Source organism: Balaenoptera physalus (assembly GCF_965194825.1).
Source record: "Balaenoptera physalus genome assembly, chromosome: 5".
Taxonomy (NCBI): domain Eukaryota; kingdom Metazoa; phylum Chordata; class Mammalia; order Artiodactyla; family Balaenopteridae; genus Balaenoptera; species Balaenoptera physalus.
This window is the reverse complement of record NC_138884.1, coordinates 32,404,579-32,431,315: the sequence shown is the minus strand read 5'-3', so window position 1 is coordinate 32,431,315 and position 26,737 is coordinate 32,404,579. Positions and strand designations below refer to the sequence as shown.

Sequence of the window (26,737 nt, the reverse complement as noted above, 5' to 3'; positions counted from 1 at the left end):
ACTAATAAAAATCGACTTGTTGAAGATTAAATCACCGTTTTTTTTCATGCATGTCTTCTTTTGACCCTCTTTTTTTTTTTTTTTTTTTTGTCTAAATGATAATGATGATGGCCAGGGATAGAGAAAGAGAAGGAAGATAATGAAGAAACTAACCAACCCACAAAATGATGTTCAGTTCCTGAATAACCGAGGGTTGATTACATAGATGTATGTAACAGCTTTCGTTTGTGAGCGTTTCAAGGGAGAAGGTTAATATTCTTTCACATAAAAGCGTGACTTAGAGGCAAAAAATTAGAAGGTCAAATAGTATCAAATTCTGGCAAGGATGTGAAACAGCAGGAACTATGGTTAGAGGTGGAGTCTGGTTCAGAGTGATGGGTGGGGGACAGTCAGTGGATAATTACCCTGTGGTGCCAGCCCCACTCCACAGAGAAACTCTTCAGTGACACGTTACAGAGGGCCTTTGAGTGGAAAGGGAATAAAAGAGGGAGGGAGAAGGGAGAAAAAAATTTATTAAAAACAATCGAGAGGGAGTGCACAAATCAGTAGTGTGCCCTGCTCTAAAGAGTGCGGCTAAATTGATTCTATGTGCTAGAGTTTCATAATAAATAATCACATAAAGTAGCAGTCACAAAATGCTTTTGGTTGCAGCCTGAATGTGTCTCATGGTTCTTGCTCAAATAGATATTTGAGATATTTAGATGTGTTTTTTTTTTACAAAGCTTACAAAGAGTTCTTTGAGTTTCTGGTGGACATTTTTGCATTACTATTCAACTAACCATCTTGATGTTTTGATTTGGGTTCCCCAGTAGCAGACTTTGAGACATGGTTTTGGGTACAGGTTGTTTATCTGGGAGAGGTTCCACAAGCAGGAGCATCAAGCCAAAGAAGGAGGCCACAGAAGGTGTGTTGTCGCCAATGGAGCTCAGTCCTGCTGGCACACTCTGGGAAACAGATCAGTTATCCCAATGGAGGAACAAGGGAGCTGGTGTATTTATCCACCAATTCCCAGCCTCTGTTGCTTGAGAGCTGCTTCCAGGGACATATTCTCTGGCAATTTCAGTTTACCATGAGCCCAGCCATCAGACAGAAAGTTCCAGGTGCTGCCTCAGCAGCCTTTGGCTGCAGAGATTCCAGGAGCGGCACTGACAGTGTCAGCTACACCCGTGCAAATCATTTGATTTCTAAGTTTCCTTTTCCATCCCATAAAATGGGATGATATAGTTGCTGTGAGGATTAAATGAGACAAGATAGTAATGTGCTTGGCACTTAGTAAGCATTCAATAAATGGTAGCTTTGTTCTGTTTTAAGAACACTCACAATTTTGCATATCTTTTGACTCAGGAATTACTCATTTCAGAATTTATCTAAAGAAAATAATTATTAATGTATACAAATATTTAGCTGTAATATGGTTTGCATAATTATTAATATATTCAGAGATTCAGCTATAACTTTTATATACAATGTTATGTGTTGTTTATAATGGGGAAAAATCCAGAAGCAAAGTAAATGTACAATAGCAAATTAGTTAAACATTGTTGAGTATCCTGACACAAAAAATAAATATTTTATAACAATAAAAGCAATATCAATATATTAAATAAAATATCAGGATACAATACAATGTACATTATGACTGTACTTATATGTTTATATACACACATATACATATGTATATATGAAAATACTAGAAACACCAAATTGTTTTCAGTGATTGTGGAAGCTGGAAATAACGGATGATTTTAATTTTCTATTTTGGAGGGAGTGATGGATCTGTATTCCTCAAAATTTCTAACAATTAACATATATTGATTTTTTAATAAGAAAAAGTAAGCTATTATTTTTTCCATTCCATTAAAATTTAAAGACTTTAATTAATGTTTTCAGTAGGTTTTATATAGACTGTTTTCATACTAAAAATCTTCTACACAGGATTGATCGTAGCAGTTAGTCATTTCTGCAGCTCATCTTATCCCAAAACATTAGAGAAAGTTATTAAATGCTTGACAACTAATAAAGGACACAGAAAGATGATCTGATAAAGTGAAAAGACAATCATATAAATTATAAAGCAAAAACAATAAAATAGGGAGAAAAATACAGCCTTATGCCTTTTGGTATCCTGATTAAATCTGGCCAAAGTCCATGTAAACAAGAATAGTAACTACTATGTTGATGATGGACTATTTTATTTGTTTATTTATTTATTGAAGTGTAGTTGATTTACAGTGTTGTGTTAGTTTCAGGTGTACAGCAGAGTGGATCAGTTATACATATATATGTGCATGTATCTATTCTTTTTCAGATTCTTTTCCATTATAGGTTATTAAAAGATATTGAATATAGTTCCCTGTGCCATACAGTAGGACCTTGTTGTTTATCATTTTATATATAGTGATGATTTGTTTTAATCTTCAGTTTGGTGCACACTTTTGAATAACAGATCTGAGCCATTTCCTCATGCTCAAGTAGATTCTTATTATGCTGCAAGACTGCATTGTCTGTACAGGAAATAGGCACCTAACACGTACTTGTGCCATACTTTAACAGGAACCAAGAGCTAGAGAAGCAACAGGGAAACTTTGTCTTATTTGGAGATGGAGGCAAAGACATTTGAATTGAACTTTTCAAGGTAAAGGGCAGCTGTCCCCTCAGTGGAGAGGAGACAACGCAAGTGAAGGCCTGGGAGGGCCGAAAATGCGTTCCAGTCACACTGGGGTGTCGAACTCGGGTGGTGGTGGTGTAGCTCCTAATAGACACATTTGACAGACATTTCACAACTTTACAATTTTTCTGGCTGGGTAGATGAAAGTAAGGAGACAGGATGGAGACCAAGATGAATCTGGAGTTTTTTGTTCAAGTAATCCAAAGTACAATGGTACTGTTAACTGAGATAAAGCCACAGGAGGAGAAGCAACTACACAGAGGAATTTTTAGTAGCGATTTGGAGGACATCTGTTGTCTCTGTCTTCCCAGAGCATCACACCATTCCCACCTCCACCTTTCTGCAGGCTACGGTCTTGTTTCTAATGTTGGGTTACAGATATAACCACCACCATTACATCTCACCCCAGCGAATCTCTAGAAGAGGGTCCTGAAATGAGCTAAGCCAATCAGATTGCTTACCTGGTAATTTTGTTTTTTTAAATCAGAGCCAGTCCTCTGTGGTGAGCCTGGGAGCTTCTAGAGCCCTGGAGGATGGTGTGCTGAGCGAATAAAGCTAATACACAGAGGAAAAACCAAGATAAGAAATGGAGAGAACAATTCCTAGTGGCATTTGAGTCCCTAGTTTCCCCTTTGGCCTAAATTAGATTGGGGTGGTTTTTGTCCCATGAAATCAAATGAGCCCTAACTGATAGACCAGCATCATCCTGAACAATAACAACTGATGTGTCTTTGTGTGTTATATGTCTAGAACTGTACCCAATCTTATTATTTATATGCTTTATCTCATTTAATACTCACAAGAACCCTAAGAGGCAGATATTACTAGTATTTTCTATTTACTCCCGTTTCATAGATGAAGAAGGCTGAGACTTAGACTAAGTGACCTCCGCATGGAGATCACGAAGCTAGCAAACGCAGAGCCAAGACTGACTGAGGAGTCAGCTATGCCTCTAATTGCTAATGCTGTTGCAACTGACGAAGTCGTCAGTAAGATGATTTTAAACTCCTTTGTTAAGTCTCATCATAAATTTCTCATGTACATTTTTAAAAATATTCTCCTCTGTTCTGCTTAATGAACTACTTATTGGCATAAATAACACTTTGTTATTCTTGTCCAGTAGAAATTATTATTGAATAACACTTGATGCCTAAAAAGAAAAATCACCTCCCTGCTGCCAGGCCAGTTCAGAATCAGCACAGAATTGGGGGAAGAGAGTGAGAGGGCACAGGACGTGGGAGTGTCAAGTGGCATCAGGCTAGGAGTGACCCACTGCTTTGTAGCTTCTCCAGAGAAAGAGACGCCAGGAATTCTCACCTCTCATTTTCATCTCCCATCTCCCTCTTACGCTCCATTGGCATAGATAATGGCGTACCATGGATTCCTCGTTGGTTATGACTTAACTGCTTAGCTGGATTTGCCTTGTTTTCTCTGGATGTTTTGCTGACAATGAACTATGTAGCAGCGCTAGAGTTAATACATCTGTAAAAAGAAAAAAAAAAGTAGTAGAGTTCTTTTTCAAAAGCGTTTGTTCAACACATTATTCCTGTGACCCCTGGTCTCTTCTTGCTAGTGATACAGATTTGCTATCTACCAGCAACTCTTAGTAAATGCAAGGGAAAGAGCATAAAAAGTATCATTTGTTAGATTTTCAGTTGAAAAATCTGGTAGAGCAGAATGTTTGTAATTTTTGGATAAAATAAAATAGGGGGAGGGAGATAGGTCCTTCCTGTAGATTTCAAATCTCTCTGTTACTGTCTTAACCATTATCACAGTATGAGGTCGTGGTTAAGAGCACGGCCCCTGGAGTCACATCGCCTGATTCCAAATCCTGGTCCTGCCACTTCTAATTCTGTGACCTTGGGTGAGTTACTTAACCTCTCTTGTGCCTCCGTTTCTCACTTGCAGCATAAGGATTATGTTAGTACCATTTAGGTGCTAATAGGTACACATAGGGTGGTTGTGAAGGTTAAATAGGTTAATATGTAGAAAGTACTTAGATCTATGCCTGGCATACTGCACTCCCTCAATAAATGCTGGTGAATAGTATGGAATAGTAAAAGAATGATTTGCTGGGTTAGTGCAAGGATTATGTTATTCGTGCTGCCACCGCTGACTTACCAGGTCATAGACAAATCTCTTAGCATCCCACTTTGTAAAATGAAGACGATATTTATTAATATAGCATGTAGCTGAAAATTCCAGTGGAATAGTAAAGAGATAATGGTTTATTGGTCCTTATTATTGTACTGCAAATGATTTAACTATAGCTTTTTCCTAAATTTAATTAAACATATTCATTTTCCCTATGAGCTTATATTAGCTTACAGCAGAGTGACTGTTTACGATGTTCATTTTATATGTTATAATATCACAGATATTACCAAAATAAACATTTTCACTTTAAAATATTATGTAAATAATTATTAATGTTTGTCACAAGCTTGCAAAGCAAAAATTACTTTTTTTTTTTTTTTGCTTTTAGGAAAGCATTTATTACTGAAATCATAATACATATGTATACGAATTGGGACAAATTCCACCATCTTTCATATGAGGCAGTAGTAAAGAGATGCACTTATAGTTCCAGCTCATATTTATCACACCAGCAAAAATTACTTTTTAATTGTTTATTGTAATAGATTATGTGGGAATGGAAAAGTACTGTCCAGGCAATCATTATGATCTTCAAAATCGGTTTTGAAAGTACTAGAGAGACCACCAAACTGGGAGTCAGACATGCTGAATTCTAGTTGTGGTTTTGTTAACAAGCTCTTTGGCCTTGTACAAGTCATTAAACCTTGTTCAGTTTCCTTAACAACATTCTTGCAGGACGCCATTGTTATAATCTTGGTTGACAGTAGGACAGGTGGTACCAAAAGGAACCAGAACTTGGAGCCCGGTCTGCATGGTGGCAGACTGCAGGCAGCATCATGGCACTGAGGTGGGAGAGAGGACCAGATAAAAGTGCTGTCTCTGAAATCAGATGGCTTGGGTCCAAGTCTTTCCTTGATCACTTACCACTTATATGACCTTGGCCCAGTGGCTTCACCTCTATGTGCCTCAGTTTTCTCACCTTTAAAAAAAATGTAATAATAATAATAATGCCTACCTGTGGGTGTCATGGAGATTAAATTAGTTAATATGTGTAGTCTTAAGAACAACCTATGACTTACTCATTCAGCAAATAGTTTTGGAGCACTTATTGCCAAATCCTGCTCTAGACACTTGGAATACATCAACAGCAAAACAGACAAAGACCTTTGTCCTCATGCAGCTTCCATCCCATTGGAGAAAGACGGACAACGAAGATGAAACATAATGAACAATTGAGTTATGACAGCAGTTGATAGTTTGTTAGACAATCATAAGCGATAGAGAAATAAAGAAAAAAAAATACAAAGGAATGATTCAGGAATGCCAAAGCAAGTGGTGGGTGGGAGGAATTTTAAACAGATGATCAGAGAAGGAAGGCCTTGTCGAGAAGTTGACGTTTGCTGGAAGATTGGAAGCAGATGAGAGAGTTAGTCATGCAGGTGAGGATAGTACATTCCAAGCAGGGGTGATGGTCAAGGTCAAAGCCCCGAGGCAGCAATGTGCCTCAGAGGCTTGGGGCCTGGGAGGCTGAGAAGAAACAAAAGGAGAACAAAGTAATAGGAGCCGAATTTGGAGAGATGAGGGGCGGGATCACGGAAGGCATCCCATTATAATGCAATGTGTTTTTTGTCTGGGTGAAAAGGGGGTCATGCAGGCAGAGGAATGACATAAGAAATACTCGTGTTATTATCATTAGGCCATGTGGTGAAAAAAGTAGCAGCTGGTAATAGGCAAAGCTGAAACCAGACCAGCATGAGGTTAACATCTAGAACATGGGACACCAGGCAGTGGGTAGCCCTGTAGGTAAGTGGAGAGTACCTTCTGGGAAAGGCACCAGGAGGCAGTAAGCTGTGAGGTCTCCGTCAGCACAGCCACCCTCAGGGTTACCCGGCAGTAGGCATATCACAGTGCTCTAGAAGAAAACAAGTAGGATTCGAAGTCCAATAAACCCAGTCCAAATCCTTTCTCCTCCTCCAACTCTAGGACTGTGGGTACCAGAGAGAGTTACTCAGCCTCTCTGCGCTTCGTGTTTCTCGTTTGTGCAATGGGAATGTTAATATTTATCTCAAAGAGCTCTGTGAAGAGTAAATGTACCAAGAATATAAAACACTCCGCACAGGTAGTTTTTGCTCAATTAATGGTAGTGACCGCCATTGGCAAGTGACAAGCACCAAGTCACAGGGACTGGGGTTCAGGAATGGGACTTGTGGTGGGGGCACATTGATGGTGGTAAGGTAGGTCTCCAGACTCACAGTAAGTAGGGACCCAACCACGTACCAAGTACCAAGACAGAGATTCAAGCAAGAAGAATAAGACAGGGATGCAGCTCCAAAGGCTGGGATACATGTTGGGGCCTTGATCTCAAGGCACCCAGCAAGAGCCTGGTCACTTTTTTTTTTTTAATTTATTTATTTAATTTATTTATTTTTGGCTGCATTGGGTCTTCGTTGTTGTGCACGGGCTTTCTCTAGTTGTGGCGAGCGGGGGCTACTCTTTGCTGCGGTGTGCGGGCTTCTCATTGCGGTGGCTTCTCTTGTTGCCGAGCATGGGCTCTAGGCATGTGGGCTCAGTAGTTGTGGCACGTGGGCTCAGTAGTTGTGGCTGGCAGGCTCTGGAGCGCAGGCTTGGTAGTTGTGGCGCACAGGCTTAGTTGCTCCATGGCATGTGGGATCTTCCCAGACCAGGGCTCGAACCTGTGTCCCCTGCATTGGCAGGCGGATTCTTAACCACTGCGCCACCAGGGAAGCCCGAGCCTGGTCGCTTTTTAAAAAGGTTAAAATCACAATATAATCTGTGGCAAACTAATGTGATACCAAGCTTCTGCCCTGGTAGACCAGGGGCAGAGATGGTCCCGGGGACTGGGGTAGGTAGAAGTTGCTAACTGGGGGGACCCCCAGCAGGGCAGACAGCAGAGCTCAGGGACCAGAGTAACTAGCACGTTATTGCAGAAATGATCTTTTCGGCTCTATAATTCTCCATTTCTAAGTATTGATAAATAATTTGAAAATGCCAAATATAATGGAAATTTTCTAGTTTAGCCTATAAAGCCTAAAGCTTACTATAGAATGTAAGCAGCAATTTGTTTTACCATTTTATTTTCAGCTCATGTGTTATTTCAGAGCTGATCAAAGGCATTGGTTGCAAAGTATAAAATAAATCACACTTCTAAATAAACCACTGAAGAGTGTTCAATTGATTTAAGTGATTTTCAGAATATTAATATTTCAAACATCTCTGTCCCAAGCCTCTTTACGACTACCTATAGCAATAATAACTACCATTTCACTCTACCATTCTTCATCTTATAATATTACATAGTAAACTGTGTAAAAAGAACATTGTTTTTTAGCACTGGAATAGAAATGTAGGATTTCAGCTGTTTATGTTTAACTATCTTGAATTTTATTCAGTCAATAAAAGTATACTCGATTAATGCATTTCTTATACTCTTTGCCTAGGTTGAGGTGGCTAGAGTGCCATGTTTGTTTTTCATTATTAAAGAAAACTTTGCCTTCCACTCCCATTCCTTTGCGGTAAATTTGATTTTAAGCAGCGCGTATTTCAGGGTTAGTCTCAGTCTTGAGAAACTTTCCAGCCGCAAAATTATGCATCTTTGGCTTATCTAAAAATATGGTTTAAATTGCCCACATGATTTTCCTAGAATTTTTTTAATATATACGGAAGAAAAACCGGTATCTGCAGTGTTAAATGGAATGTCGATGAATATCCCTCAGTGGGAGGTTTGGACACCAAAGCGTCCCATGCATACACTTTGGTGGTAGAGTCACCTGGGCGGCACAGTGTGACAGCCAGCGATGTGAGCAAAGACACGCCGGTGATGAAAGCAGCCATCAGACGGCTGCATCACGGTGCATGCATTCAAAGGTATTTCTGAACCACACGCATTTGTACTTACCCGGGGGCCCAGCCTTACCCTGGGCCACCATCATTTTCTTCTCTGCCTCCAAATGTCTCCCTTTTTTTTTTTTTTTTTTTTTTTTTTTGTTCTTCAGCAACCTCCCTTTTCCTTTTCAAGTCCCCTCCGTCTGCTTGTGTGTCAGCATGGCCCTCCTGCCTCTCGGCTTGCTGAGGAATCCTGGCGTCCTCCCTGCCTCTGCTCAGCCCTGTCGCCCGCCTGTCACTGCTCCGCGCTCTGTGCCACGCTGGCTTGTTTTGTCAATAACCATTTATTTGTTGCTGGAATAGTAGCAGCCATTACATCTGACCTCCCTGTTTCATCAATTATGGATAGATTATTGGATGTGAACATCTGCAAAAGCTTGCTGTTGAACTCACCTCCTGGCTAGGATTAGATAAAGTACTAAACTGTTGTTTATTGTCAGGCCAAAACTCTACTGGGAAGGCAGGGAATTCCAAGAGAAGCTGAGCCCCATCCGAAGTACCCAAAACCGTTTCATATTGCCGGCATTTCCCCTAAGATTCCAGCGATTTATTATTTACACTTATTACTCGTCGTTATAACCTACTTGATAAAAGCTCTTGGCAGGCTTCGCATTTCCCGTCATTGTCACATCTGTCAGAATGGAAATGACTCCTAAATTGTTTTCTTGTCTCGTCTATCGTGGTGAAAGGGTAATAGATGAAGCTTCCTCTGTGTGCAAGCCTTCAGACGAAGACTTTCCTACCCTGTTTTATTTTAAAGAAACATTTTTGCGCAGCCAGTTAGGAAAGCATTACATCGTGGACCTAAATTAGGGTTTACCTAGTTTACCAGAATAATGGCCTGTGGTGGAAAGGATATCAAATTGTGTACAGACACAATATGCTCAAAATGTTTTTCAAGGCTTTTATGGATTTCTGAGAAGGGGTAAACAAAATGAAATTTTATTGAACCCTGCCTTCAATGAAGAAGAAATCTAGTAAGAGGGATTATGAATAGATGATGGCTTTACCGCCAGGGGAAAGACAAATCTCCTAGTGGTAATTGGTTCATGCAGAAATATAGAAATTTTCACAGGATTAGTGTTTATTAAAACCTTCTAGATCGTCAGTCGCTAAGTATAGAACCCTTCTTGATCCCTCCCTACGGAACCCGAAACCGTTTTGTGCAAAATGGTCCAATGGGAGGAGATTGCTAAGTGGCCGTTTCAGGAGAAGCTGAGGGGCTTGGTGTGTCACCGAGCTAGTGGCTTTTCACTGTTCACCTCTCCGTCTTAACTTGTTGCTTGTCAAGGTAGAAACTGTAGTCGCTCACCATTCTAGATTAAAAGAGAGGAAAAAACTCTTTTATATTTCTTCCACAGACAGGAAGAATTACACCTCAAGATGCCATGACGAATCTAACATAATTTCAATCTCTGATCTGCCTGTACTCACTGAGCGTAATGCCACACGGGCTCATAATGGGGGAAAGCTATTTATTTGAGAATGTGACTGGATGAAACAGGCAACCATTTAGATAAGGGGGTTCTTATGTCATCTTAAAATGTCATTTAGGGACTTCCTGGCGGTCCAGTGGTTAGGACTCCACACTTTCCCTGCCGTGGCCCCGGAACTAAGATCCCGCAAGCCACGTGGCGCAGCCCCTGCCCCCAAAAGTGTCATTTATGTCTTCCTTTAGGCATCTGGCTTGTTTGCTGATACTTGAACTCTCTAGGATGGCTGTTAACTGAAAATGTTCACATACTTTCCATTCACCATAGTCTTAAAGTGCCATATTTTTTCCTTTATTGAGATATAATGCAAAACATTATATAATATAATTAATATATAATAAGCTCTAACATACATTCTATGTAATATATTAATATTATATAATACTTGATTTATGAGCTTAATTTCCTTTAGGCCAAGTAAATAGTTATATATAATAGTATATTATGTAATACAACAGTTCATTATATCCACATTAATGCTTCTGCTGGTACTTTACCACCAGCACCTTCCAAAAGCTCTACCATATTCATTCAACAATATTCTATGTTAACGTAAGACTAGGAGCTAGGGGTGCAATGGAGAGCAAAACACATATGGTTCCTGATCTCGTGGCAGCTACGATCTAATTGGAGAGAGATAAATATTATTAAGCAGATACATGCGGTGTTTTGCTAAGCGGTGGAACAGCACAGAGAAGTCGTCGGTGTGGTGGAGGCCTGGGGAGTGTGGGACAGGCACCGGAGGAGCCGGGCGTGAAATAAGAAAGAGCAATGCAGGCAGAGGGCCGTGGAAGTGGAGAGAACTGAGTTTATTCCTGACAGTGGGAGGTCTATGTGTCTAGAGGGAGGTTCCCAGAGTCCTGCCCATTCCAGCAAGCCATAATTGTTGCCATTTCTGCATGGACAAAGTGACAATACATGTTTGGTCAAATTAGATTTGATTGGCACTTCATTTGATTCCGTTTGCCATCACCATCTTTAGTCTCCATAAGTAACAGAGAACTGAAATCACTGATAATGTTATCATAGGTGTAATAGAATCACTTGTCACACTCACTTTTCATCCTCCCATAAACATAATCAAGTGGAATTGGAGACTTTCTTAGTTTAAAAAAATATGCAAACCTTTTTCCCCCAAATCTTTTCTGACAATGAAATCTCTAATCATTTTATATAACCTGTGTCTCTCGCCTTAGAAGGAATCCACCCGTATTGCCTTTCACTGACAAACATGGAAGGGGAAAAGGCTTGAAGTTACTTCCTTGCCACGTTAGCTCTAGAGAACCTTTTTATTTCTCCCTTGAAAAAATATTTATATTTTGTTAGAAGGCCCTATTTTTTCTTTTTCTTGGCAAGTACTGAGGATTTTTGAATAAGAAGTGTAATTGAAATAATATTTTTTAAGACGCTAAACTAATTTTTAAAAACTGTCCCCCAAGTTTTGTTGCCTCATAACTCTCAATCCAGAGAATCAATTGCTTGCATTGCATCAGTGGGTACAATAGAGAATAAAGTCAATGTTCAATTTGGAATTTCAAGTTCAAATGGGTTTTTTTGGTTTGATTTTAGGGGCTTTATTTTGTTTTTTTGGTTCAGAGCAAGGCAATATCTACCAAGTTAGGTTTTCGTGAAAAAAAAAAAAAAAAAGATTTCTATATCCTAAATCTTCCTTTTTGTATCAAGGATGAAACTTGGGATTCAAGGCAGAATAAAAGGATTCTCTAGAGCTAAAACTTCTCTGTTTTTTTCTTTGGGTGCAAGAAAGAGATTCATTCAGATTACCTCAGGCAAGGGGATTGATTGCAAAGATTCCTGTGGCCATGAGGGAGATCATGGCCCATGAGTACCCAGGATGAGCAGACAGTTGGGCTTCATAAGCTGAAAGACTCCTGGGAACTGGAGGAGCCCTGGGAGAAGAGGGGCTGAGTTTCCCTATTATCTCCTCAGCAGTAGCCGTCAGTCTGACCCACTCTGTTGACAGGACTTGATCATGCTCTGGGTGGTCTTTGAGCACCTTCTCACTTTTGCCATTACCAACTGCTCAACGGGTCTGGATTTCCTAAAAGAACGTGATTGAACTAACTAATCACTCTACTCTTCCATGGAATATTTTCATGTCAGACCACCGCACAGATTACTGGACTGCCTTTGGGCAAGGGCCTTCTAACAAAATATAAAGCAAAACCTCCTATGGATTTCCCTTGCAGGAGATTAAAGGCAGGGAAATTTTCTTTTCAAGGACCTGTAAATATAACTCACACCACGATTGGACTGCACAGGATAAATGTTTGCATGCTTTCTGATTCAAAGTATAGAAAATAGTTGAGAATTAGAATAGAAATTCTTCATGAATATGTCCCTTGTTAACATAGTATACAAGTATAATGACCAATTTAGAAAATGGCAGTATTAAGCAATATGTTCCAATTTACTACTGAGGAAACTTTGTTTTTAACTGTAAGTGGAATTCTATTTCATTGTTTTGGGGTTTGAGAGTCATCTGTATATTGAATGTGTAGAGAGAGAGTTTTTGCTGAAAGAAAATTCTTGGAAATTTTTGAGATATATTTCTATCCTTATAGCTTTTGAAAATACAATGTAAACTCCTACTGTGTGAGAGATTAACTAGCAATTCTAATTCAATTTATGAATTTAAGGATAACCTTGAATTTTCGCCAAATTTTTAAATATTTCAGGCTGTAAAAAAAATGCTATTTTTGAAGAGCACTGATCATTGCATTTGTAACAATTGCTATTTAATATGAACCAAAAGCTTTGTAGATTTAGCTCTCCTTGTTATCACCTATTCCACGGTAGGGACATTTTTTTAAAGCAGTTCATTCAGAAGATGCAAGCTTTTTCAAATGAGGGGGAAGGCTGAAAATAAAATTTCAAATGAATGAAATGACTCATCATTTTGTTTCTCGTGTTTTAAAAAGTATTTTCAAACATAAAATAAATTCATCAGGGATTTTAAAGCCAAAGATAAATGATTGAAAATAATTAGGGCACATCTTCAATTAGTAAATATAGCCATGTAGAGTCTAAAATCAAAGTCATATTTTTGGAAGGGAGAATTCTAGATCATTTGGTCCTGCCCCTTTATCTTTCAGACTTCGAAACTGAAGCTCAAGTTAACCAAGTGACCTGTCCAAGGTCACACCCTGAGCTCATGGCAAAAGAGAAGCGAGAGCTCATATCTTTTAACACTCAGTTCTTTCTGCACTGGACTATTCAGCCCTCACTTTATGTGTCAGGTGATGTAAACAGTCCAAATGATGAGTAATGCATTTCAGGGAGAAAGAGTACACTGTCCAAATGATCAATGTAAATAGCAAGGCAAGACTACTCCTAACTTAAGGATATAGTTTCAGCAGAATGCAAAATATACAACTACTTTCGTGTGTTATCGTTTGCAGAGCTGCACACTTCACTGTCCTCAGTGTTCATTCAATATAACATATTTGTAGCAAAAGATTACTGTATTTATCGCATGTCAGATGCTATGCCTTCGCAGAAAGTGTATAAGAGCCTTTAAGTGATGGGAGACCAGTTCTGTTTACCCCTGTTTTTATCATCTTCTCCCATTGCCTATTCCTGGCTCTAGTAAAATGCTCTGAATGTTGTTGCTGCCCAGTCTGGTCCTCAGCCTGTTACTGCAGGGCTTGTCAGAAATCATTAGCCACTGATTTCTTTGACTAATGTTGCAGTTGATTGTCTGAATCATGTTCAGACGCTGTAAATGAGGCAGAAACATCCTTTCTGCTCACCAACTGTGAAATGGCTAAAGGGGGTTAGATTGCCAGAGATCAGAATAAAAATGTATTTCCGATAAGATTTGACAGTGATTTCAAGCTCAAGATGGCAAACTTGATTTTTTTAGTTCTATATTTCTCATTGCACAAGAATAAATCTGTATCATTGCCTTTTCCTCCTCAAAGTAATGCACTGTATTGAGCTCAGTGCTGAACCTTTGTTATGAAATGGCACAATATGGGGTTTGTGTAGGGATTGTATAACAAAGTGTTAGCTCTGCTGCCTTTTTATGGTGGGCAAGGAAGAAAGAGATAAAAAACGCACCCTAGGCAATGGACTCATAACTTCTTATTTACAGATAAGTCCGATGGATGCCCCTTATGGTTTTATAGATGTATTTTGGTCCAGGTGGCTTTATTTAAACTCTTCTAGAACTCTTAGACTTGTAGACAAAATTAGAAATAAAACGTTCAAATGTAGTGCAGCTGCTGGGGTTTCATCCTCACGTGTTTCAGAGCATCCTGGATGCCTCTATAAGTTTGGAAGCTTTGAGGAGGAAAAACAGCTATCTTTTCAGTATTGGAAGAGCCGTCACATGGAAGAAGGATGCACTCATCTTATCCCACAAAACACAACCTTGGCTAGCAGGCAGAGTTACAGATTTTGCTTCCACTTCACCAATAGATTTTTCACATAACTCTCCAATGATTGAGTAGTCTCACAAGAGGATAGTTTCCCATCAGGAAAATTGTTCAAGAAAAGGCTACATGAGGATTTCTCAGCAGCAACACTATTCACATTTGGAGCTGGATCATTCTTTTCTATGGGGGGATAGTGTGTGAATTGTAGACTATTGGGCAGTATCCCTGGCTTCTCCCAATGACGACAACCTAAAAATGTCTCCAGACATTCCCAAGTATCCCCAGGAGGCAAAATCGCCCCCATCTGAGAACCAATAGGTTAGATAAGCACTTGGGAAAACTAAGCAGCTGCTTCATTCAAATCCTTGGTAAGTACTTTTAAATACCTCATCTTAGTGGAACCTTATAACATCATTTCAAGGTAGACTTTATTCGTTTTCGTTTTATGCCCGAGGAAATAAACTCACAGACATTAAATCACTTGACATGTGTCACTCAGCTCGGTAGTGAACCTGCCTGACTCAAAAGCCTATGATATTTGGAGAAACTTTGAACACCCAGAGGGAGATTTGATTAATTTTCCCATAAGGCCCTTCCAAAGCCTGGTCTATGCCCTCAGAGTAGGAGTCCCTACTGATTTCAAGTATTAAATTAACTAAGGAAGAGAGCAGTGGGGGGAGGGTAGTAAGTGGAGAAAGGAATTTATATAGAAAAAAATACCAAAAATATGAAATAAAAGTAGAATTGGAGTTTATTGAAATTTTTCAAAAACTACAAAATTTCCATCTCAAATAGGCTAGATGCTGTAACTTATTTTATATGATATTTTCCATGGGTTATTTTCCTACAGAAACAATGGCAGTTCGGGTCACCAGCCAGAGCACAGAGACCCATTTAAACTTCATGTCACTGATCTGTATTAGTTTGAGTTGTTCATACTCTGTGCTATGCCTGAAGGAGAAATAAAAGTATTTCCTGTCCTTTTCCTAGGCATGGGAATAACTCTGCATAAAATTTGGAAAACTTGGAATGATGGGAAACAAGGCAGCCAACTGCACCATCTTACATGTGGCATTTTTCACCAAACACGTTGAGCTGCCTAGAAAGCAGAAAAGACAAAAACTATGAATAAAAATATCCTGCAAAAGACTGCTTTTATGTACATGTAGAATAAAGGATGAAAGTGAAGGACTTGCCTTACCTTCAAAACAATAGTCAAATTCTTTCTTTGTCATCAGAAAGATAAATTGCAGCTTGAAAGTTTGTCACTTCATACCATCAGTTAAAACTGTGATTAGTTAGTGGATGTTACTAGAAAAAACATTCTATGCAGGAACCTTAAAGCAAACTTTTCTATTGGTCATTGTTGCTTCTATGTACCTGGGAAAGCTTTTTTTCCTCATTGTATCACCCATTCCCATCTCCAGTCCTTGGCTTAAGCTCCTCTCAGTACGGACCCAATTCTATCATTCCTTTAAATGCAGATTGTTTCCCTTTCTATAGGAAGCCTTTCCCCGTTGTATTTTCTTCATTGCTCTTATTGCTATTTGAGATTTATTCATTTATTTATTTAATTACAAATTATCTCCCCATCACCTAAATACAGCGTAGACTGCATGGGGGCCAGGGATTCGCTGCTATATCATTAGCACCTAGAACAAAGCTTGGCCCATAGAAAACACTCAGTATTTGTTTAATGAGTTAAAAAAAATTTTAGCTCTTTATACAGGCTTACAGCACTGTATAGTTTCTGCGTCTGTATGTCTTATTGCCTTAGATAGTAAGGTCTTTAAGAGTAGGGATATATCTCCATCCGGAAAAGATGAAAACTCTAATTCAAAAAGAGTCATGTACCCCAATGTTCATAGCAGCACTATTTACAATAGCCAAGACATGGAAGCAACCTAAATGTCCATTGACAGATGAATGGGTAATGAAGATGTGGTATATATACAATGGAATACTGCTCAGCCATAAAAATTATGTGTGTGTGTGTGTGTGTGTGTGTGTGTATATATATACACACACACACACACACGTAATTTTATCCTGCAGTCACATCTAATGATGGAATGGAATGTCCTGGAAGAGTTCTTTGCATAATACATTGGTTCCAAAGGCTAAGCATTATGAAAAAAGTGGTAACAAGAGGGAATAAAAATTGCATGTAGTTATCATTTCAGGTAACGGTGACTTACAAATGCCTGATTTTCACATCTGCTGCTTCACATTTCCCTCCTCCCTGTTTTCATCTCTTCCACACCACTGTGATAAGGAACATTGTGGAAAAGCATGTGGAGTGTCTAGAAAACCTGAAGGCACAGAAGTAGACCCCAGAGGAGGTTATAAAAATCAGTACCTGCTTAAGGGATCATATCATAAGGTGGAATTTCAAGACAAGGCTGGCTTTTTTTTTAATAACCTTTGCCCCAAGTTATCCTGCCAGACACTATCTGAATTGTTTCATTTCCCTTTGTTAGACTGCAAAACAGTCCTCCCAGAAGAGATAATTGGGACCTACAAAGCATCCTCTTTTTAAAACAACAACTTCTTCTGGGAGGATTAATGACTTTTGAGTCATTCATACCAAAGTATAAATTTGTTTAATCAACTACTATTCTTCTGTCACTTAACTGAGGAAATTTCCCTGGGGAGATACAAACACACAAGGTAGGGGAGGTGTACCAAAAGGGAAGAGGTCAGATGCCAAGTTATTTCAGAATTTTTCCCAAGGTAGACCTTTCTTTAACCTAAGGAAAAGGGAAAAAAAAATTTTTCCATCTCTCTCTCTTCTAAGCAGCAAACATATTAAAAATGAATTGAGAAAGGGTAGTATGAGAGATCATTGTAGTGACAGAACTCTTCTATATCTTGACTGTGGTGGTGGTTACGTGGATATATACATGTGATGAAATGGCATAAAATTAACACACCACATGTGCATGCATGGGTGCACACACACACAGACACAGACACGAGTGTGTGTAAAACTGGTGAAATAAGGTGGGTGGATTTTGAATTCCCTGGTTGTGATATACTATAGCTGTGCAAGATTTAACCACTGGGAAAAGCTAGCTGAAGGATATATGAGCATGCTCTGTATTGTTTCTTACAATTGCATGTGAATCTACAATTATCTTAAAATTAAAAAAGGTTTAAAACAAATGAAGGGGACAGTGTTTTCTTATAATGGCTGGCTGGGCAGAGAGGTGGGGAGAGAATTCCATCTAATTTGGGAAAATTAGGCCAGGAGTGATCATCATCATAGTGGCTTAAAGTAAGTTTCAATTTTGAAAGCAAATATGAGGGCCATGATTTCTGGAATTTCTTCTGTTTTAATGTCTAAAATAAAGGGACTATAAGAGAGGAACTGCGGCGGGGTAAGGAATGGGAAAATAGTGGAAGACAAGAAGGGGCATCAATATCAGATCGTTCATTTTCTTTTGTTCCAAGGTGCCCTGATCATTGGAAATCCTAAAGATGTAGAAGAAAGAAAACAACTGGGTGTCTGATATTATTAGACATAGTAATGCGTTCTTATGCTTCCTGCCTTAAAGGTGCTCAGGCACAGAATTTATTCTTATAATCTTCCAGGGGGACCAGGCTACTTTTCTATTCTCTTTCTCAATCTCTCTAGATATAGATATAGATATAGACATAGTCTAATATTCATGTATATCTATCTATGGAAACACACCATATATATATAAATATATATATATGCACCACTCACTTACTTGACCGATGACAATCTTGACTTAAATGCAATGTTCCCTTGAAGGCTATTGCAGCAAAATGAATTAATGATCCTTAAAATTTGATTTTACAGCAAACAATTCTTCAAAGAACTTGTAGCATATTGCCAGCATTATTCTTTTGCACACTCTCATTTTTTATGTTAAGTATTCTACTGGTTTCGCTTTTAGGTAACCAATAGAAATTATCTCATTTTAAGAACCTGGATTTTATTTGAAAATATCTTTTCAAGTTAATCAGTTTTATTCCAGTGGGAAGATAAAGTCCATTGCCTTTAAAACTTCTAGTAAAATAGCTTTCAAAACTTCATCTCTATTATTCAGGGAAATTATTGGAGCAATGTGATTGAGTAGCCACAAAGCACTCAATTTTTATTAGGTACATGAACTGACTTTTCCAACTTTGGTAATCTTGTAATCATGCTCATTGAAATTGACATAGTAGCATGCTTAATCAGTGTTTTCCTTGGTCTTTTGACAAAGTTTGATTAAGTTCATTGTCCATAAAATTTAAGGATATATAATGAATTTTGAACTCATCAAAATATTTTGCCTGAGATTCTTTTTTTCTCTCCTCTTATCTCTGATTTGCAATGACAGAATTTAACCTTCCACACCCTGGATTTGTTTCCAACATATTGCATGCCACAGGGGTATTAAGTCAAGTACAGTGGATCCCTCAGATTTCCACACTGTATTTTCTCACTTGAAGTATTCTTTGTAAAGAAGATTCCTATTTGTCTGATGATTCAAGTTGATCAATATTTATTAATTTGTAAATTATACCTTAATTAAAAAGCAGGTAACATAATTTACCATAAGGTCGATATAAAACATCTTTATTTTCTACACAATTTGGGTTTTTTGAGATATTTAATATTCATGCTTTTTTAAATTGAAGTATAGTTGACTTACAATATTTTGTTAGTTTCAGGTGTATAGCAAAGTGATTCAGTTATATATATTTTTTCGGATTATTTTCCATTATAGGTTATGACACCTATCTATTTTATATATAGTAGTGTGTATCTGTTAATCCTATACTCCTAATTTATCCCTCCCTTTCCTCTTTGATAACTATAAGTTTGTTTTCTATGTCTGTGAGTCTGTTTTTATTTTGTATATAGATTCTTTTGTATTATTTTTTTAGATTTCACATATAAGTGATATCACATAATATTTGTCTTTGTCTGACTTATTTCACTTAGTTTGATAATCTCTAGGTCCACCCATGTTGCTACAAATGGCATTATTTCATTCTTTTTTATGGCTGAGTAATATTCCATTGTATATGTGTACCACATCTTCTTTATCCACTCATCTGTTGATGGACATTTAGATTGCTTCCATATCTTGGCTATTGTAAATAGTGCTGCTATGCACATTGGGGTGCATGTATCTTTTTGAATTAGAGTTTTTTTTCTTTTCTGGATATTTGCCCAGGAGTGGGATTGCTGGATCATATGGCAACTCTATTTTTAGTTTTTTGTTTTTTATTGGGGGACAGTTGCTTTACAATGTAGTGTTAGTTTCTGCTGTACAGCAAAGTGAATCAGCTATATGTATACATATATCCCCTCTTTTTTGGATTTACAAAAAAGAATCAATTTACATTCCCCCCAACAGTTATTTTCTACACAATTTGTAATCTCATGTTATTTTTCCACTTACTTTTATATTTTTTTTTCCTTTTTATTTTAACACTATCCTTCCTACTTCCCTTAGGTTGGACTACACAATTCACCAATCTGCTGAGTTTTGTCTTGTGTTCCCCTTATGATTTTACCTGAGTCGGCTCTCTCCAGTCAGAGCTCACATTCCTGAGGAGCAGAGGCCCTGTCTTTGATTTAGACAAGCTCCCCTATAGCACTTTCAAGGTTCTCAGTACTGACTTCATGAACAGTAGTACCCCCTTACCTGTGTTTTCACTTTCCGAAGTTTCAGTTACCCACGGTCAACCGAGGTCTGAAAATATTAAATGGAAATTTCCAGAAATAAACAATTCATAGGTTTTAAATTGTGCAGTGTTCTAAGTAGCATGATGAAATCTTGTGGCTTCCATCCTGATCCATCCCGGATGTGAAACATCCCCTTGTCCAGCATATCCCGGCCATTAGTCACTTGGTAGCCATCAAGGTTATTGGGTTATTGTTGAGATATCATAGTGCTTGTGTTCAGATAACCCTTATTTTACTTAATAACGGTCTGAAAGTACAAGGGGTGTGATGCTGGCAATTTGGATATGCCAAAGAAGAGCCCAAAGTTCTTCCTTTAAGTAAAAAGGTGAAAGTTCTCAACTTAGGAAGGAAAGAAAAACAATTGTATGCTGAGTTTGCTAAAATCTATAGTAAGAACGAATCTTCTATCTGTGAAACTGTGAAGAAGGAAAAAGAAATGTATGCTAGTTTTGCTGTCACACCTCAAACAGCAAGTTATAGCCACAGTGTGTGATAAGTGCTTAGTTAAGATGCAAAATACATTAAATTTGTAAGATATTTTGAGAGAGAGTGACCACATTTACATAACTTTTATTACAGTATATTGTTATGATTGTTCTATGTTATTATAAGTTATAGTTGTTAACCTCTTACTGTGCCTAATTTATAAATTAAACTTTATCATAGTTATGTATGTACAGGAGAAAACATAATATATATAGGGTTCGGTACTGTCCAAGGTTTCAGGCATCCACTGTGGGTCTGGGAATGTAGCCCCCGTGGATATGGGGGGGTCCACTGTAATTGATTATTTCCCTATTGGGCCAGTAATGAACTATGTTCTTCCCACTGCCTATATATTTCCTGGTTTTCGGTAAAGCATTTAAGCTGAGAGAGGCACTCTCTCAAGTCACAAATAAAATGTGTCGCCTTTACTCTGAGGAGGGAACTCTCCAGGAGCTCGTCACTGATGGCTGATTAACAGAGTCCCAGAAACTTCTCATCCCAGGTTCAAATAGCACTCTGTATCATCTCACGGCAGCCTCACAACAACTCTCAGAGGGAGGTTTCCTTTTTTGCTTCGAGGAAAGCTTCTCAGGGAGATTTCTTGGGCCAGGTGTGTTGGGTGTGGTAGAATTAGGTCTTGAATCCAAGTCTTCTTACTCTAAGGTGGATGTTCATTTCAGGAAACCCCATCGGGTTCCATGAGGAGGCTTCTATAGAATCAAGTCCAAGGCCAAAACCAGAAGCCCAGGCTGAGCTGGTATTTGCTCCTTGATTCTATAGAAGCTTCCTCATGGAAACTACCCTCCTAACCACGATCCAAGGAGTCACAGCCCTAAGATAATGTTGGGTACTTCCGGATGCTACTGTACTGCTTCCGGGTTCATGGTGGCCATGGGTGTGGGAGAGTGGTGCAGGATAAGCACAGCTGAAGCCCTGGAGAAATCTGTTTTCAGCTAATTCACACAGCTGCATCAGTGCAAACCTCTACCACTAGACTATAAATGCCTCAAAGGTTTGCAAGCATACTCTCTTCTCTTTAAGATTTCCTAGGGTCTAACATAAAATTGGCACACAGTAACAATATTTACCGAAAAACGAACTATTTTTGACACAAAATATATAATATTCAATCTTTAACTTTCTAGAATGCCATATAAAACATATATGAACCAAAGGAAACACTTGACAGCCTCTTCCTAAATATTTTGATATTTGGATTTAATAAGGTCTCTTACAAATTCACAAAATTCAGAGGTTCTGCCCCCTAACGCAGAAAGCTCAATGTCAACTCATATCAGACTTAATCTAGGTGAATCAGTTTTGCACAACACAGTGAAAAGAATAGTCTCAGGTTTATGCAAGGCTTATTAAGAGACTTAAAAAGAAGAATCAAAATGATGAACTTTGCAGGTTTAACAGGAATTAAAATACTGGGTCAATATGTATCAGTAAGTTTTAGTACCAGTATTATGTCAAGCAGTCACTTGTAAACCACACACACACACAGAGACACATACACACACAAATTAGGAGGTATCACGTGGCCTCACTGAAGTTATTTCCCAAATATTAACTTTAAGAAAGTAAAGCTGAATATCAACACCACCTTTCATACACAAACTTTCTAAGATGCCTAATTCAGGCCGAGCACACAGCACGGATGTACATCCTCCCTCACGCTGACTCTCCCTCTCAACGCCATCAAATGACTTTCGCTAATTTCTTCTTAGAAAATGAGCAAAAAGGATTTCCATTGAGGTCTTTGGAGATTTCCTGTGTCTTCATGTGTGTAATAGGTTGGTTCAAGTAACAACGAAGGAGGAAGAGGGAAAGGGGATTTTATTTTACATATTTTCCTTCTTCTAGCCCTTGAAAGGGAAAAAAGAATAAAAAGGAAAATTATACCATGCAGATGATGTCAGTGTTAAGATCATACGTTTGGCTGTGGCAGCCATAATCTTTTGATTATTGAAGAGATTGTTGGTGATGAAGTACATTTGTAAGAAATATTTTTAGTGTATACTGAATATGTGTACAAACTGTGAGATATGCCTCTAATAAAATGATAGATTTGGAAATTGCCTGACACATAAATTCATGCTTTTCAAACAGCTATTTATAGAAAGAAAAGTAATATTTAAGCTACCTGAGTAGACTATTATAATCTGCCTTATATTACCTAAGATAGTGGTCCCATATTTGAAAATAATGTTGTAAACCATTCAATTATTTACTCACCCCTAAGTTATATCAATTGGAAGATTTTGGATTGTTCAGGAAAAGAATTATTTTTACAAAAGTAAGACTTCACTGTCACGGTTCAAAGAGATCACTGCAAAACAAGTTACACTATAGGTAAAAATAAACCAAACCAACATGAATTTTTAATAAACAAAAAAATATTTTATGGCGATGTGAAAAACAACTATTAATTTGAGTCTTTTCTGTTATGAAATGAAACATCAGTGAATCTGGTCATGTTATATGTTTAATAAGTATTCCTCTTCCCCCATAGGTCCTTAACACTTATGGTAAAATCTCTACAGACCTGGATGATGATCTCAGCCTGGGGAGAGCCTATGAAGCAACAGCCAAGGTCCTGCAGAGGTAAGTTAGCACATCCTTGTCTTGCTGTCACTGTGAATTCACTCAACTGTGAAAGACAAATTGTTTGAGGTCTGTCGCTTTCCATTACTGCCTGCTTAAATTTTAAGCAGTGCCCTTCTTAAGTGACCCTTTCATTGTAAGTTATTTTAAACCAGTGTGGTATTTTTAAATATACACCTAAACTCTTCTTTGTCTTTTCCTCCTTCATGTTATTTTATTTTTGATTTTCTGGAAGTTTAGTGATGACCTTGATTGAATGAGAGGGAAAAATCAGGTCACATCTCACAGGTTAAAAAGGCAGAGAGCACAGAGATATACAGTACGCTTCAGTAACTGTGGTTCACCGTAACCTTTCCAGATCTCTTCTTTGAGGCAAGTTTCCATTTTGTGCTTCAATCGCCCTTCTTCCATTAAGACATCTCTCCTTTGAGCATATCTGGATAAACAATTGGGTGCAAAACCAATATTCCCAATATTTCCTTTAAAACAGAAAATTGAACAAAAGTATATATGAACAACTTGTGATACAAATTTTTCCATGGAAAATATATGATATAGCCTTCACTTATTGTACTGTGGTCGCTGTGTACTCCCCATTTAATCACTGCATTATATTTAAGACAAGATAGAGTAAGAATAAAAAAAGTTATCAAAGTTATGGCCTTGGTTTTTGGTATGTTACCTTATATCCAAGATATAGCTGTTAAATAATTTTGTAGTAGTAGTAGTAGCAATAATAATAATAATAAACATAGATTGTGTCAAATTCTAATCTTCCCATTTGTATTTCAGTTGTAAACACATACAAAGTGGTGTTTTAAAAGGCAAAATTGTTATTCCAAAGGCATTTAAAATGTGTAATGCCTTGAAAGTGGATCTTCATTATGTAATTACCATTCCAATATAATAATCATTAAATATTAAATAAATGATTAATTAAAGATCAAAACACCAACACCAATAAAATGTAAGGTGCCCGACAAAATAAATACAATGCACTGCAGTCATCACTGGATGAACAGTAAGGGACAGACATAGTTATAAGGAGAGTATTGACATTTACTCAAGGAAGGCAGGGCCAGCCATGAGTGAAGCAAGCAACCTGTGAGTGTTGTGGTCCCTCCACATAAAGATTGATAACCATCCTTTGCATGATGAACCCAGCTATCCTTAAACTTTTATTTTCCAAATAATCACCAGAAAGAAGCAGATGTTTGAACATGAAAAAGAGATGTAGAAGAATTCACTGTAATGTCTGTTTGGAACACACCAACTCTGTGCCCTTTTATCCAGCTCACTTTGATTATTTAATTACTTGATTCTGCTGTTAACACTGCCCAGAATCAGTAGGAAATGATTGATTTCTCTTGCTTTGTAGTAGCAGACCTGGCCTAAGCCTAAACAGTTAAATAAATGCATCCCTCAACATGTTTATAAAATAATGTCTACAAAATAACATTGTGTTCCAATCTAGCTAGAGAGAGAAAACTTCAGGGAAAAATGTTTTCTTTCATAAACCTGTACTGAGCACTTACTATGTCACACGACAAGACAAGTGTTGGATTTCCCCTTCAGTTACTGATAGTCTTTGTAATTATTTTTGAAACTTCTGGAGACCTGAGGTTATCTTAAAATACTTCTCACCTGTTAAACTGGGGTCTCATCTAGAATATTTTAGTTTCCACTCCAGGATTTGAATTCTTGCTCTATACTGTGAAAGCTAAGGGGAAGAGTTGAATAAGTATCTTGGCAACAATAACAACAGATAATCAAATGTTTTAATTTGGTTGCTTAAGTATTACTTTAGGTTGAGGTATGGAAAAGGATCCATATATATATATATTTTTTTGAAGTGTAGTTAATTTACAATGTTGTGTTATTTTCTGGTGTACAGCAAAGTGATTCAGGTATATATATACACATATATATATTCTTTTTCATATTCTTTTCCTTTATGGTTTATTATAGGATATTGAATATAGTTCCCTGTGATATATAGTAGGACCTTGTTGTTTATCTATTTTATATATAGTGGTTTTGTATCTGCTAATCCAAAACTCTTAATTTATCCCTCCTTCCCCTTCCCCTTTGGTAATCATAAGTTTGTTTTCTATGTCTATGAGTCTGTTTCTGTTTTGTAAATAAGTCCCTGTGTATCGTATTTTAAATTCCATATATAAGTGATTTCATATGATATATGTCTTTCTCTATCTGACTTACTTCACCTAGTATGGTGATCTCTAGGTCCATCCATGTTGCTGCAAATGGCATTATTTCATTCTTTTTTATGGCTGAGTAATATTCCATTGTGTATATGTACCGTATTTTCTTTATCCATTTATCTGTTGATAGACACTTAGGTTGCTTCCATGTCTTGGTTATTGTAAATAGTGCTGCTATGAACGTTGGGGTGTGTGTATCTTTTCAAATTAGTGTTTTTGTATTTTTCAGATATATACCCAGGAGTGGAATTGCTGGGTCATATGGTAGTTCCATTTTTAGTTTTTTGAGAAACCTCCATACTATTTTCCACAGTGGCTGCACCAATTTACATTCCCACCAATAGTGTAGGAGTGTTCCCTTTTCTCCACACCCTCTCCAGCATTTATTATTTGTAGACTTTTTAATGATGGCCATTCTGACCAGTGTGAGATGATTGTAGTTTTGATTTGAGTTTCTCTAATAAATAGCAAAGTTGAGCATCTTTTCACATGCCTATTGGCCATCTGTACGTCTTCTTTGGAGAAATGTCTATTTAGGTCTTCTGTCCATTTTTTGATTGGGTTGCTTGGTTTTTTTGATGTTGAGTTGTATGAGCTGTTTGTATATTTAGGAAATTAAGCCCTTATTGGTCGCATCATTTGCAAATATTTTCTTGCAGTCCATAGGTTGTCTTCATTTTGTTTATGGTTTCATTCACTGTGCAAAAGCTTATAAGTTTAATTCAGTCCCATGTGTTTAGTTTTGCTTTTATTTCTATTCTATTGGGAGGCTGATCTAAGGTAACATTTCTAGAATTTATTTCAGAGATTGTTTCACCTATGTTCTCTTCTAGGAGTTTTTTGGTGTCATGTCTTATATTTAAATCCTTAAGCCATTTTGAGTTTATTTTTGTGTATGGTGTGAGGGTGTGTTCTTACTTCACTAATTTAAATGTGGCTGTCCAACTTTCCCAACATCACTTGCTGAGGAGACTGTCTTTTCTTCATTGTACTTTCTTGCCTCCTATGTGAAAGATTAATTGACTGTCGGTGTGTGGGTTTATTTCTGGGCTCTCTATTCTGTTCCATTGATCCATATGTCTGTTTTTGTGCCAATACCACACTGTTTCGGTTACTGTAGCTTTGTAGTATTGTCTGAAGTCTGGGAGGGT

General features: G+C 37.8%; 1 protein-coding gene across 3 annotated transcripts in view; it reads left to right on the top strand.

Annotated features, from left to right (window-relative positions):
• TTC29 (tetratricopeptide repeat domain 29) overlaps positions 1-26,737 on the top strand; it is a 262,108-nt gene that overhangs the window by 96,854 nt on the left and 138,517 nt on the right. For all 3 annotated transcript variants that reach the window (XM_082463411.1, XM_082463412.1, XM_082463410.1), the window contains one exon: positions 23,273-23,364. In XM_082463411.1, coding sequence (XP_082319537.1) covers positions 23,273-23,364 — 92 coding nt within the window. The remainder of the gene's footprint in view (positions 1-23,272; positions 23,365-26,737) is intronic.